Source organism: Blennius ocellaris (assembly GCF_963422515.1).
Source record: "Blennius ocellaris genome assembly, chromosome: 19".
Classification (NCBI taxonomy): domain Eukaryota; kingdom Metazoa; phylum Chordata; class Actinopteri; order Blenniiformes; family Blenniidae; genus Blennius; species Blennius ocellaris.
In genome coordinates, this window is record NC_137668.1 from 10,059,740 (window position 1) to 10,072,621 (window position 12,882).

Here is a 12,882-nt window from a genome sequence, read left to right on the forward strand (position 1 = left end):
GATGTGCCTGTTGCTTTCATATGAGGCCTAACATGCAGCATTTAGCCCCAAATCTCTCTGTTCCCGGTGAGAACGCATGTTGTGAGGATGCACTTGTGTATGTGTGTGTGAATCTTTAACACAATTACACTGCTGACGCACTTGGCATGGACGGAGCCAGTGAGAGAGTGATAGGGGTTTCCGCTTTGTTTTCTAGACCTCAGACAGATCCAGTTCATCTCATGTGGTAGGTTTGGTTTATCTTTCTCGCTGCTTGCGGATATCATTTGTTCCCGCAGACAAATATGTGCCCGATGCGTCTGTCAGAAACATGTGTGCTTGAGGAGTCACTTAAATCACTGCAGAACAAAGGTTTCTTTCTTAAAGTGTGTCCACTTATGCTCGTCTCCATTACTCTTTAAATGAATTCAGTTTTGAAATTGTATGTTCTAACAAAATAAACAGCTTTGCGCCTCTCTAATTTAGTCCACTTATCCTTTTTAATCATGATGTTTCTACCCCTAAAAAGGAATAGATTAAGAATTCCCCATGTTTTTCCCACTAAAAAAATCCCCACCACCACAGTTTCCAGGCACCCCCAGAGGAGGCTCATCCCACAAATGGAAAACAACTGGTATAAATAAACAAATTAATTAATAACATATTGGTTTGGTATGTTACAGAAATGGCATTGCATCGAGGAGGTCACGGGGAAGTGGAGGATACAGAAGTGCAAAGGTGGTTCAAAGGAAGGGTCCAGGAAGAGGGTCCGCAGCCTGAAGCCTCGCAGCAGCTATGACGCCAGAGAGAGAGGCTGCGACTGTACGGACCCTGCCTACAAACCATCCCGGAGTGATCGCCGCTCCCACCGCCAGTTGTCCTCCTCATCAGGCCAGCGTAAGTTCTCGTAAACACTGTCAACATATGTGTACGGACATGAATCCGGTAACGCGAACCGCTGGGACGTAGCTGTACACGTGTGCGGGATTATTTCCATTATTTCAGCTCAATAAAGTCGACGCTCCAGTTAACCCGCACCTTGTCTTCACTGATGTCCACATCTCAGTAACAGTCTTGGAAAAATGAAGTCTTTAAAAGCTCAAGGCTTGATGTCCTGTAATGGATTATTTATGCTCTAAAGGGAGACAGATGCACACAAAATGCAAACATCCTTCAACAAGTCGTGGAATTTGTGCTTTGGAAGTTATTCTGTATCTGCTGTCAGGTTTGCTTCTTTGAGTTGTTTGATGCCCTCTAGTGTTGTTTGAAAAAGGTGCAAGCAGAAGCAAGTCAAATACGTCTTAATTCAAGGCTGCAGAGAGGTGTAGTGGTTAGTGTGGGTGCCCCACAGTGAGAAAAAGCCCAGGTTCGAATGTCAGTAGAGTTCACATGAATTTTCTCTGTTTCCTCCTTCGGCTCCAGCCCATAGGTGTGATTATGAAAGTGTGTGCTGATGATGTTTCCTGGGTTCACCCTGCTCCCCAAGTTGGATAAAACCAGTGTAAAAGTATATAAATGATGTGAAACAGTTTGATTTTTTCTTTCCCACAGGTTTCCGGCCACGTTTCGTTCACACGCGCCCGGCTCGCTCTCTGTCCGTGGAGTTCGAAGGTCAGATATACGACATTGACCTCCAGGCAGACGATCAGTCAGCCATCCGCCGCCGGGTCATCTCAAAGCGCCACTACAATCCAGAGGACCCCAATTTCGACTTGGCGTCTGACGACGGCTCCGAGGAAATGCTGGCAGACGATACAAACGCAGTGGGATACCCCAACTCTGTGAAGGTCACCCACAAGTAAGACATGGGTTCTTCTCAAAGGGTTGAAGGATAATCAAAGAGCAACCTGCAACAGAGATTTTTCATTTGACTTTTTTTTTTTTAAAGGTGCTACATCTTAATGAATGATAGTGTCCACTGTGAAAGAGAAATCTACCAATCCTCGAGAGCTTGGAAAGATCATAAGAGCTACGTCGACCAGGAGGTGAGTGTGTGACGTCCATCTAAAGGCCCTCAAATTCATCATTTCTGAGATTTTCTGCTAGAAGTTATATATTTGGGGGAGAAAATGATTAAGAGTATTGGGGTTTTGTGTTCTAGATTGAAGCACTTCAGGACAAAATCAAAAACCTTCGAGAAGTAAGAGGCCACCTGAAGAGGACACGGCCGGACGATTGTGACTGTGGGAAAAGGAGGTCAGTCATTCAGATTTCACCTCCAAGAATACGTGTTAATTATTTTGAACTTCAATGTAGGATTGTGTTCAAGTGCACAGATATAAAGTTTTCCTTCAAAGTCCTTAGTCTCTTTCTCTGTCCATAAAAGCAGCTACTTTAGCAAAGGACACAGAAACAAGGGAGAGCGAGTGAAGAACAGGAATGATCAACTCCATCCATTTAAGTGAGTTTCTCCGGGTTTCCCCTTTCAGTATCATTAATCCGCTTTCTAATTAATACTGAACATAACATCTGCAACTGGCTAAAAGTCGGCAAATAGTGCATGCTGCCTGAACGCCACAGAAATTGCCAAAGCTCATTTTCACTTCGGCTGCTTTCCCAATTAAGTCGACAACTCCATCACGTGTGTGTGTGTGTGTGTGTGTGTGTTTCTGTATGTGCTGTCATGTGTTTGTTGATGTTCGCGACCCTAAAACACACACACACAGGTTTCTGAAGAAGGCGTGCGTACCATGAGTTTTCATTAAATGTTTGGTCCCCGAGTGAAGTTTAAATGACAAAGCAGATGTTTGGCGGCGGCCCGGCTTCATGTGCGTGTGAGTCTGGAAGTGATTGAGTTGCATGGAAAGATAGAATGATTCCACAGAGGGGGAAATCAGTCGGTCCCTCAAACACAGTGATCAGCTTGCACCGGGAAACACTGGGAACCGATTATGCCAATACAAAGCAGCTGTTTTTTAGCAAAGCCTGTTGTGTGCTGCAGCGGGGAGGAAGAGGGGACAGTGGCTAGAATGTCATCCCGGAGAAAATTGGACATAGCGAGAGCTTAAACATAAAAGTAAACAGGCTGTCAAACCCCGGTATCGCTGATGCCTTCTGGAAGTCCCCTCTGTGTCCTCCATTACTGTGGTTCCTGGCAGCGGCCAGGGACGGGGGGGGGGGGGGGGGGGGGGGGGGGCTGATGTCATGCTTGCGTCACACGGTTGTGATTCTCTCGCGTTTTCGGACCGACAGGGAGGCCGTGCAGGAAATAGACGGGAAGACGCAGCTGTACAACGAGATCCGCAGGAGGAAAAAAGAGCGTAAGGAGAAGAAGCGGCAGAGGAAGGGCGACGACTGCAGCCTGCCGGGCCTCACCTGCTTCACGCACAACAACGACCACTGGCAGACGGCTCCATTCTGGACACGTACGTATAAAAGACCCGAAGAAGCTTTAGTCTCTTCCACAGTGCGCGTAAACCAGACAACTTTGACAAAACACACTCACACACATTGATAACACACAAACTGGAGCCTGAGGTATACGCTAACCACTACACTACCGTGCACATTGGTGACCTACAAGCTAGAGAAGCACACTTGTGTTTAGAGGTTGCCCACAGGAGGTCCATGGGCAAGGCAGCAGACTGACCACCAGCATCAACCTCAGCACTGCACTTCAGCAACCAAATGATCCCAGAGTGAATCAGATGGTTAAATGCAGAGAAATAAGTTCCCCCAAAGGGATCGATTAAGAACAAAAGGAAGTTCAAACATAGTAATTGTATTGTATTATTGTGGAGGCATAACCAGCTGAGAGTTGGCCAGCAACTAAAAAAAAATAAAAAAAATTCTATTTCACACATCAATGAATATCTACTTTGGAGGATTCTGCTCTTTTAAATCCTGGCACGTCTCTGTCTACACAAGTTTAGAGCCGTGTGCTGTGCTCAGACTTAAGTCAAACCGCATGACAGTTTGTTTGGAGGCAGACCTGCTTTTTAAAGCAGGATCACTCTGCCTGTTTGCTGCATCCCGGAGTTTGAATGGCAGCGAACTGAGCAAAAGCGATAGGGTTTATTTTCAATTGGACTAATCCTGATGTGAACACACCCAAAACGCTGTTAACGTGTGCACCGAAAACACTGCACACATACTTCCTCTGAGGGACTGCCCCATTAACACAATTCTTACGCCCTCACAGAGCATTTTTCTACATTTTCCTCAACTTATTTTGAACTTTGTATTGTTTTGACTGTCTCAAAGCTTGTGGCATGATTTTTTTCAGGATTTTTTTTTTCTTCAGTTAAACCCACTACCTTAAAGGCTTTACAGGACTTCTAAGCTCTATTGCTGGGTTTTCATGTTTGAGGCACCTTCTCCATCATCAATATTTTTCTCTGCTTTTTCACAAGTCACTTCAACATACGTCACTCTTTCCACCCCAAAAAAGCATTCAATAACTACAGAGAAGATGGGGTTTGGTCATGATCAGTCTTGGATATGTCAATGCTTTTCAGCAAAATAGATTTAACCGCGTTAGTGTTTTTTATGTAGTGCCAGACTTTTTTTTTCTCTTTTTAACACACAATGTGCAAAAATGCACAAACCCTCACAGACTGATGACGGAGGCGAACAAGCTTGATTCAGTCATTCCGGGTTTTTTTTTTTTTTTTTTTGTGTTATGTTAACACCATATAAACGGTGAAGACTGACAACAATGCCAATGCTGATTATCCTGCAGTGGGCGGATTCTGCGCCTGCACCAGCTCCAACAACAACACCTACTGGTGCCTGAGAACCATCAACGAGACCCACAACACCCTCTTCTGTGAGTTCTCCACCGGCTTCCTGGAGTACTTTGACCTCAACAGCGACCCTTACCAGGTGGGTGAACATCTGTCTGCCGTCACTCAGCCGCGCTCGCCGAACGTGTGCGTCTGCTTTGTCTCCGCGGAGCGGTTTTCATTGGCTCCCGCGTTGTAAAACCCGCCCGTAAAAGTTTGTGCGCGGTTAGTAATTTTGAGGGTTTTCATGTGGGAACGTCTTCGTGTAAGTTCAGTTTTTTTTGGCCCTCAATCTGAAGACTCCCACAGACTGTGTGATTTTAGCGGTCTTATAAGTTCATTGGCTGCTACTTTGTGCAATGGGATTTTCATCAACGTGCAGAGGACAAGAAGTTTCACAGCATATTGGGAATCTGCACTGAAATGGATGTCGGGGATATAGGATGTGTACGTTGTAATATTATGCACCATTTCTACTCCACCACACCAATGGCTTCAGATAAATGTTCTTTCTCTCATCATCTGCAAACTTCTACTGTAGACTACAGTCTTAGTCTGTGTGTGTTTGTGTGTGCGTGTGTCATTGTACAGCTGACAAACGCAGTGTATGCAGTGGATCGGGAAGTGCTGAACACACTACATGCACAGCTCATGGAAATGAGGAGCTGTCAAGGGTACAAGCAGTGTAACCCTCGACCCAAAGGCTTGGACGCAGGTAAAAACGCTTTCACTCTGATTTTTAGTGACTGAACTTTAGTCCTGAGTGAGAGGATTGAACTTGTGCACTGATACACTGGGTGTAGAAGTAGATTTAACTCCCCAAATGACTGAAGCAGCTTCCTCACGCAGAAGAATTAGTGTGTATATTAAGTTTAGTGGTTAAGGAAATTAGCTTTTTAACTGGAATTACAACAATGAGTCTGATATTTGCTCAGTGTTGCATCTGGCATCAAAAACTGTTATCAAGTCAAACATGTGGTGACCCTGGACAAGAGCAGACAAAACATGAACGGGCTTTGGAAAGTGTCAGTGCTACGTTCATTGAAGAGTTTTATCTCAAGGCTGCTCAAAAGAAACATGGGGGATCACAGTTGGATCTTTTTTATCGTTTTTTTGACATTGAAAACAAACAATGTGAGGGTTTCTGGAATAAACAGGCCCTGTAATCAGAAGGTATATTTGCTTATGGGAGTCATGTCTGTGTGATTTGACTCTCTCTTTTGTTTGTGTGGATCTGCTTCAGTCTCAGTGATTTGCACATTACCTGCATGCTGCATGTGTTTGGGAATGATCCACTCCTGACGTATGCCTACATTTCAGGTGGAAGTGAATGAATCATCAATCCGATTTGCGTCTCCTTGATGCGTGTTCAGTTTTGTTTTCTTTTCCCTTCACAATCATACATCACACTTGCACCGCCCTGTCATCACTCTCTCTTTCAGCCCAGGATCATCTGCTGGATATTTCCCCCCGCATACATACAGTTTAAACTTTACGCTGCACCAATGTAAGACAACCATGTAATAGTTGTGTGTCCTGGCCTTTTCCCCCCTTTGTGAGTCACCGAGTGTCAGCGATCTTATTTGCAGGATGCTGTCGTCACTGTAATTGAGGCTGGCGTTTTATTTGAGCCCGTCATGCATCACTGCTGCAGCCGGCCACAGTATTTAAATGTTTTTTCCCTAAACTCTCACCGCACGGTCCAAGCATCCTCAAGAGCAGACGTCCCATTACGGACGTGGTTAATAAGCAAGGCCGCATTGACCTTACCCGGCGGGGCCGTGTTGTTTAGTGTTTGTGTGTGGCATGAACTGGGCTGCGTTGTTTATGTCCCGAGGACAAAACCTCCACGTCTGTAATTATCAGCTGGAGAGAGGGGAAACGGAGCGGCCAGGCCGCTCAGAGGAAACTGCTTGTGTTTCGGTACTGGCATGTTGGGCCTGTCAGAAGAATGCCAACGCATGTCACGAAGCAACAGAGAATCTCTTACTTGCGCTGGCAGCCCGTCCGCAGGTTCGGATGCCAACCTCCGTGAACCAATGAAATTGCACTTGTGGTTTCATGCAGCGATGTTATGGTTGGAAAAACAGATGATTGAAATTAAACTGTCAGGTGTAATGGATCCAGCGGCATCTGTTTGCTAAGTGGCGACTTAACCCTGAAAATCACCTGATTGCATAACCTTTGTGTGTTTTGCTTTGAAGGGGAAAACCAGCTGAACTCATCACCATTCAAACCACTTTAATCTGACTTCAAACTTCTCTCCTCATTCCTCTCCTCCTTCCTTACAATCATCCAGTAATTGCACTTCTCCCTCGCGTGTAGCAGCCGTGCATGAAGGAGTCCTCCGTGTGAATGATCCAATTACCCCCCCTCCCCCCAACCTCCCTCGTCTCCTTGAATCAAAACATTAACAATCGATTGCTTTTATTTTTCCGATCAGGAGGTAAAGATGGAGGAAGCTATGAGCCACACAGGTATCCGCCAAGTTTTGTCTCTCTTCAGTGGCTTTTTTTTTCTTTTTTTTTTAAATTCTTTAACACCTGCATGGGCCAAAACGCATCATTCCCACTAATACATCCATCCATGGAGCGCCAACGCTTGATCTGTGGCTGCATGCTGGGAACAAGGCTAACAAATCAAACGTTTTATCCATTTGTCTTCACCTCTGCCCACATCCTTTACCTGCCGTGTGACGTCAGTCTGCAGCTCCTCCAACATGTAATCAGCAGCTTTGATGCTCTCTGCTACATGTTTCCACACCTCTGCTTGAATGCAAACGTTCTTCATTGAAATCAAGAGTTCAGAGTCCACCCCCCCGAGGTTAGCATGGCTGCGCTAAAACAGTCCCGAGTCGAGCAGGAAGGTGCTGAATATGTTCATCTGAGACCAGCGCAAGCAGCAGGTGCACGTGAATGACCAATGCATGACACCATCATCCCACTCATGCATCATCATCATCACATTCACTTAAAGGAACAGTTTCACATTTTGGGAAATCAGCTTATTAAATCTCTGGGCTGTTTGTGACCCCTGAACTGAAAGGTGTTTGACACCCCTGGCTCAGTTCAATTCAAATTAATTTGTATAGTAACAACAAATACAGATGTTTCACATAATTTGGATCGTTTAAAGTCCTCATGCCTTTTGTCACACTGATCTGCAGCTAAATGTGGAACTTCCACTGTTAACCATGATTGATTATATAACAGTTAATCCATATTCATTGTGTTAATCACACTCATGGTTTGGATATCAGGGCCTGTTTTAGAGCTTTAATTTAGTTAGTGTTGCATTTTCTAATAGTTTTATTTAAAAGGCCTCGGTTCCATAAATACATTTACTATAGCTTGTTTAGGTTTTTTTTTGTCTGGGAAGTACTTTCTCCAACCTCAGTGTAAAGCTTCTCAATGGTTTTAGGAAGAGGTTTACCTCCTGAAGGAGAAACAATAGAAATCTGTTGAGCAGTAGGTTTGTTCTTGTTGGACGCATATGAGCATCAATCTTGTCCGACACTGGAAAGAAATCTCACCCAAAATGTGACACATTTCCTTTTACTCATCACATTTCACACCAGGTCACGCTCATCAATCACCTCCCATCACATGCAGAGTAGCTCCCTCTAGTGGCCAGTAGCTGGTGGTAGAAGGGACGCTTGACTCTCTGTCCTCCCTCTGACCTTTTGACCTCTGTTTCTGGCACCTGCTTACCAGGCGACAGCAGCACCGAAAGTGGTCAAAGAGGAGACCGAGCCTCTCCTTCCTGTGAGTCTGTCGCAACGTCTCCCTTCTTTAGTAACAAGAGCGCTGATCTTGTGAAGGAAAGACAAATGAAATTGTGGCGTTGATACTTCTGTGCCTCCATTTTGTTTTATTTATTTATTGAATTTTTTTTACTGACTTGCAGACATCGAACTGTGTCCGTCTCTGTTTTTTAGGCTTTTGCTGCAACTTCTTTGTGTGTCTTTCCCTGATGGCATTAATCTTCCTCTCTGGGGATCCACTGACAGGCTCATTGGCTTTTTTTTCTTCTTCTATAGTTTTTCTTCTGAGCTGCTTCTTGTTTTGTTGACCTTTTTATTTGTTCTGCTGTTGAGCTCTTTTTTGATTTCAGGTTGTCTGACTTTGCATTTCAATCCAGCCCAGGCCTGTCATTAACTGTGCCATTACACATTTCCTGTGCAGCCTTTTTCCCTTTTTTTTTTTTTTGTGCCATATAATATATTTTTTTTCCTTTTCTTTCAATGTGACTTAGTTAAAGAAAAAGAAAAAAGAAATTTAATGTAGCATGTGTTTGCACCGTTTGTGGCTTGTGCTCAGTATGAGTGTTAATTTATCTAATGGGTGGTGTTTGTGTGCGTGTGTGTGTTTGTGTTTGTGTGTGTGTGTGTGTGTGTGTGCGTGTGTGCTGCTTTGGGCCGCAGAGCCCTGGGAGTTGGCTGCTTTAGTGAGAGCCAGAAGCTGGGCATGACTGCATGCTGTCTGGGTAAACTTGAAAAGAGCTCCCTGTTTGTGCCACCACAGATCCTCACAGTCTTGTATTTCTTTTTTTTTTCTTTTTCCATTTTTTTCCCCCCGCCAGCACACAGCCAATATGGGACGGACGACAGGGTTAAGCTCCCCAACTTGACAGATGAGGAGGTGAACTGGCAGGAACTGGAGGATTTGTATAGCATAAACGAAAGCCTGTATGAATGTAGGCCTGACTACAGCCCCGGCCCAGACAACTGGGCCAACTTCCAGAAGGATGTAGATAATATGTTTGCACTGCGACACGTTTTTAACACATTCAACCAAACTCACGAGCCCGACGACTCCAGCCTGCCAGAGCTGGGCTCCGGGGCCGGGGGTGGGGGCCTCGAAGAGGGCAGCGGGGAGGACTCCACCTCCGCCGGCGACGTCTGGCCCGGCCTGGCCGCGGAGGTCCGCCTCGCCACCCCCGCCCCCGACGACACACCACCGGAACGGGTGGTCAACGACCTCCCCGACGCCGGGACGTCCGCTCTGATGGAGCCCCCATCAGGTCCCGGCAGAGACCCAACTCTCCTCCGGAGTGACGCGTGGGCGCGGCAGTTGGAGGAGATCGAAGGTGACGTCTTCAGCGGTAACGGGCTGACCGAGCTGGAGACGCGGCACGACAACCTCTTACGTACCCACAACAGCCTGCAGGCGGCGGCGGCGGTGGCGGCGGCGGGCCTGACGCAGGCCACCAGCCCACACAAACTAGACCCCGAAGAAGAGGAGGACATTTTCCAGGCCCAAGGCTATCTCCCTCTCTCCCCACAGACTCCTCGGCCCAAGTTACAGGCCAGCAACACCAGGAGCCCCCCCACCACACAGACTGGCCCCCCGGCACTCAAAGTGCCGCCCCAGCCCGCGCTGACCCTCTCCTCGGACTACGAGGGCAGCGGCTCTCCACCCCAACCCTCCAATCAGACCCTCTGAGGCAGAAACGACCTCCTGGTCGCCACGGTGACACAGAGACACGGTGACCAGGAGACGGAAACTTGCCAACGGCGAGCGACGCCACCTCAGTCAGTCAGAGATCTATAATGAGTTTTAAAGTTATTGTTTTATTTTTTTACTGGTGCCTACATTTATTAGTAAACAGTGTTATGTTTTTCTTTTCTTTTTTTTAAATATATATTTAGGAAAGAAAAAAAAAGCCTTAATGCAGCTAAGTGTTGGAATTTAAAGTAAAAACATTAATTCCATATTGATAACACCATTTTAATATATGTTTTTATGAAAACAGTGCGAGTGGTTAAACCATCTCAACATCTGGACAGACGATTATTAGTTTTGGTACGTTCCGGTCTTTAAACAACAAACCAGTCCGAAGGTGAAACTCTCGACTTTCCCCACATGACGACCCGCTCCATCCAGTGTGTGGTCCCCAAATGATCCAGTGGTTCTCCTTTTCCCAAGGACAAAAACTGGATAGTCAACTTCTGAATTAACATAACATTTATTTCACGGCTGACTCCGACCCCCCTTTGAAACACGTGGAACGGTCTCCATTTTTCCACATTTAGCAATTTTCTTTAATTTTAGACAATCATGTGGAACAGACCGTTTGACCCTGATCACCAAGCTGCCCCTCCACCGGTGTTTATTTTGCAGTAATTGCCCTGCACTGGTGCACAATCCAGTCTTTTCAAGGTACAATTTTGGTAATCGTAAGAAGGTGCTCACACAGTCACCAGAAGCTAAATGTTCATTGTGCACGTTGCTTTTTTTGTTTTGTTTTTTCTTCTCAACCATAATTATGTGGCGTAGTGCTTGGATAATCCAGAGATTTAATTTTGCACACAGCCAAATTCATATCATCCTGGAAGACCGGTTAATCTGAGGGAAACGCTCTGCGGAGCTTTGTTTTAGACAGAGGTTACATTAAGTTAAGCATTTCTTCTTTGTGGTTCGATGAACAGTTTCCCTTTTCTTGGCAGTGGGTGAAGAAATGTTTGCACATGACGCTGTTAAGAAATAAACCCATTCAAACCTTGAGTGTCGTGGCACCGCATGTCTCATTGTAATAACACAAACAAGTTTTGCTTTTGTTTTTTTTCTCCAGTTTTTAATGACAAATATCAAGTATTCAAGGCATTTGTAAACCAAGGGTTCACAAACATTAATTGGACTTCTGCTCCTGAGGAACACAAAGCAATAAGAGCTCAACCTTCAGAGTACGGCTTCTTGTTCTGTCCAGGAAATACAGTTCAGATATCCAAAGGGTTAAAAAAAAATCAAAATAAAAAAATGGAAATGCGTTAAAAGCTTATCTTACAGTCAAAGTGAAGTCGTCTGTGCCGGCACAGCAGGGAGACGACGTTTCAGTCGGCCGTCTCTGCATTTACCGTGTGTGATGACTGGTTCTCTACAATTCCCTGCAGACGAGTGCACCTTTTGGTTTGTTCGCCTCACAGAAGCCTGATTTTGACCTCTAAAGGTACAGTATGCAACATTTACATGATGCCACTTCTGTGCACTGGGTGGCAGTAGTGAGTCACTATCTTGGATAGTGACTCAGGCCATATTTCCGCAACATTTTCAACTGAAAGCGGTGTCCGTTCACATAACGGTGTTCGGAAAATGCAACTTTTCAAAACACTCAGTCTCCATGTAAATGGTTGAAACGCTGACACTGAACACGCGCACCACGGCCGTAGTAACTAGCGCTTCTGCACGTGTGCGAGTAGATGAACATTAACAACAATGTCTGCCTCCAGCGTTATTACATTATTCTCTGGGACTTGGTAGTTTGAGAAGTGACAGTCTACTGTAATAATTTGTCGTCTGTCCATACGAATATCCGTGTACTCGCCATTGTTGTTCATAGCGTATTGTTCCTCGCGTGCCCGTTGTGTGGCTTCAGTACATAAACAAGTGGCACCCACAGCGTTTTAAGTCTCTCCGCAATTTCCGTGTATACGGACATCTTTTTTTTTAAATATTGCAGTTTAATGCAAACCTTTTCTGAAAGTCACGTAAACGGGGCCTTAGTGTACCATCTTGTGGCACAATGTGGTATTACAAGACTGAACAGGCTGTGGCTAGCTTGTGTTTCAATGCTACATGATTATGTCGACTAAAAACATACTGTACCTTAAAGAAAAGGTCACCAAAAGGCTTTAAACTGATTAGATTGATACCAATAATTCATGAACGTTATTGATCTTTACCATGTTAATATAACATTTTATCAACAATCACTTTGAGCAACTTCACATTAACAGAAGGGACAATATATAGAGATCAGAGAGGTAACCATGTTTGGCTTCTTCTTATTCAGTGTTGGCGAGCGTGATACATGTGGCGCCCTGGAGGAAGAGTAGAGAAGCATTACAGATGAAGAGAGGGGCATTCTGGGTCTCAAAGCTCAGACATTTCACCTAATTTAACTTTAGTTACTCTGACAGGAAGTAAGAAACATTTCAACAACCCGACCCCCGTCCCCAACACTGTTCAGGCACCGCGAGACAAATCCACCATTTATTTTATTTTTTTTGTAGCTTTATTTTTTTCTGTGTAACTACATTGTCATGGGTTAGTTCATAAATATGCTTCTAACTATGCAAAAGCTCTATGTTACGCTTTATTTGCCTCGTTAATATTTACATGATGATCACTTACGAATATGTAGTTTGAGGTAACTAAGTCATGATAACACTAGAATTAGT

At 45.0% G+C, this 12,882-nt stretch overlaps 1 protein-coding gene across 10 annotated transcripts in view; it reads left to right on the top strand.

The window, feature by feature from the left end:
- sulf1 (sulfatase 1) overlaps positions 1-11,209 on the top strand; it is a 41,927-nt gene extending 30,718 nt beyond the window's left edge. For 4 of the 10 annotated variants that reach the window (XM_080515074.1, XM_080515072.1, XM_080515078.1 and 1 more), the window contains 9 exons: positions 663-876; positions 1,531-1,777; positions 1,868-1,964; positions 2,081-2,175; positions 2,306-2,380; positions 3,163-3,344; positions 4,661-4,803; positions 5,295-5,418; positions 9,285-11,209. In XM_080515074.1, the coding sequence (XP_080371200.1) occupies positions 663-876; positions 1,531-1,777; positions 1,868-1,964; positions 2,081-2,175; positions 2,306-2,380; positions 3,163-3,344; positions 4,661-4,803; positions 5,295-5,418; positions 9,285-10,147 (2,040 nt within the window). In that variant the 3' untranslated portion in view covers positions 10,148-11,209. Of the gene's footprint in view, positions 1-662; positions 877-1,530; positions 1,778-1,867; positions 1,965-2,080; positions 2,176-2,305; positions 2,381-3,162; positions 3,345-4,660; positions 4,804-5,294; positions 5,419-7,146; positions 7,181-8,416; positions 8,468-9,284 lie in introns of all 10 variants that reach the window. The other 6 variants (XM_080515080.1, XM_080515081.1, XM_080515073.1 and 3 more) reach the window with 6 other exon arrangements.
- The last annotated feature ends 1,673 nt before the right edge of the window (positions 11,210-12,882 follow it).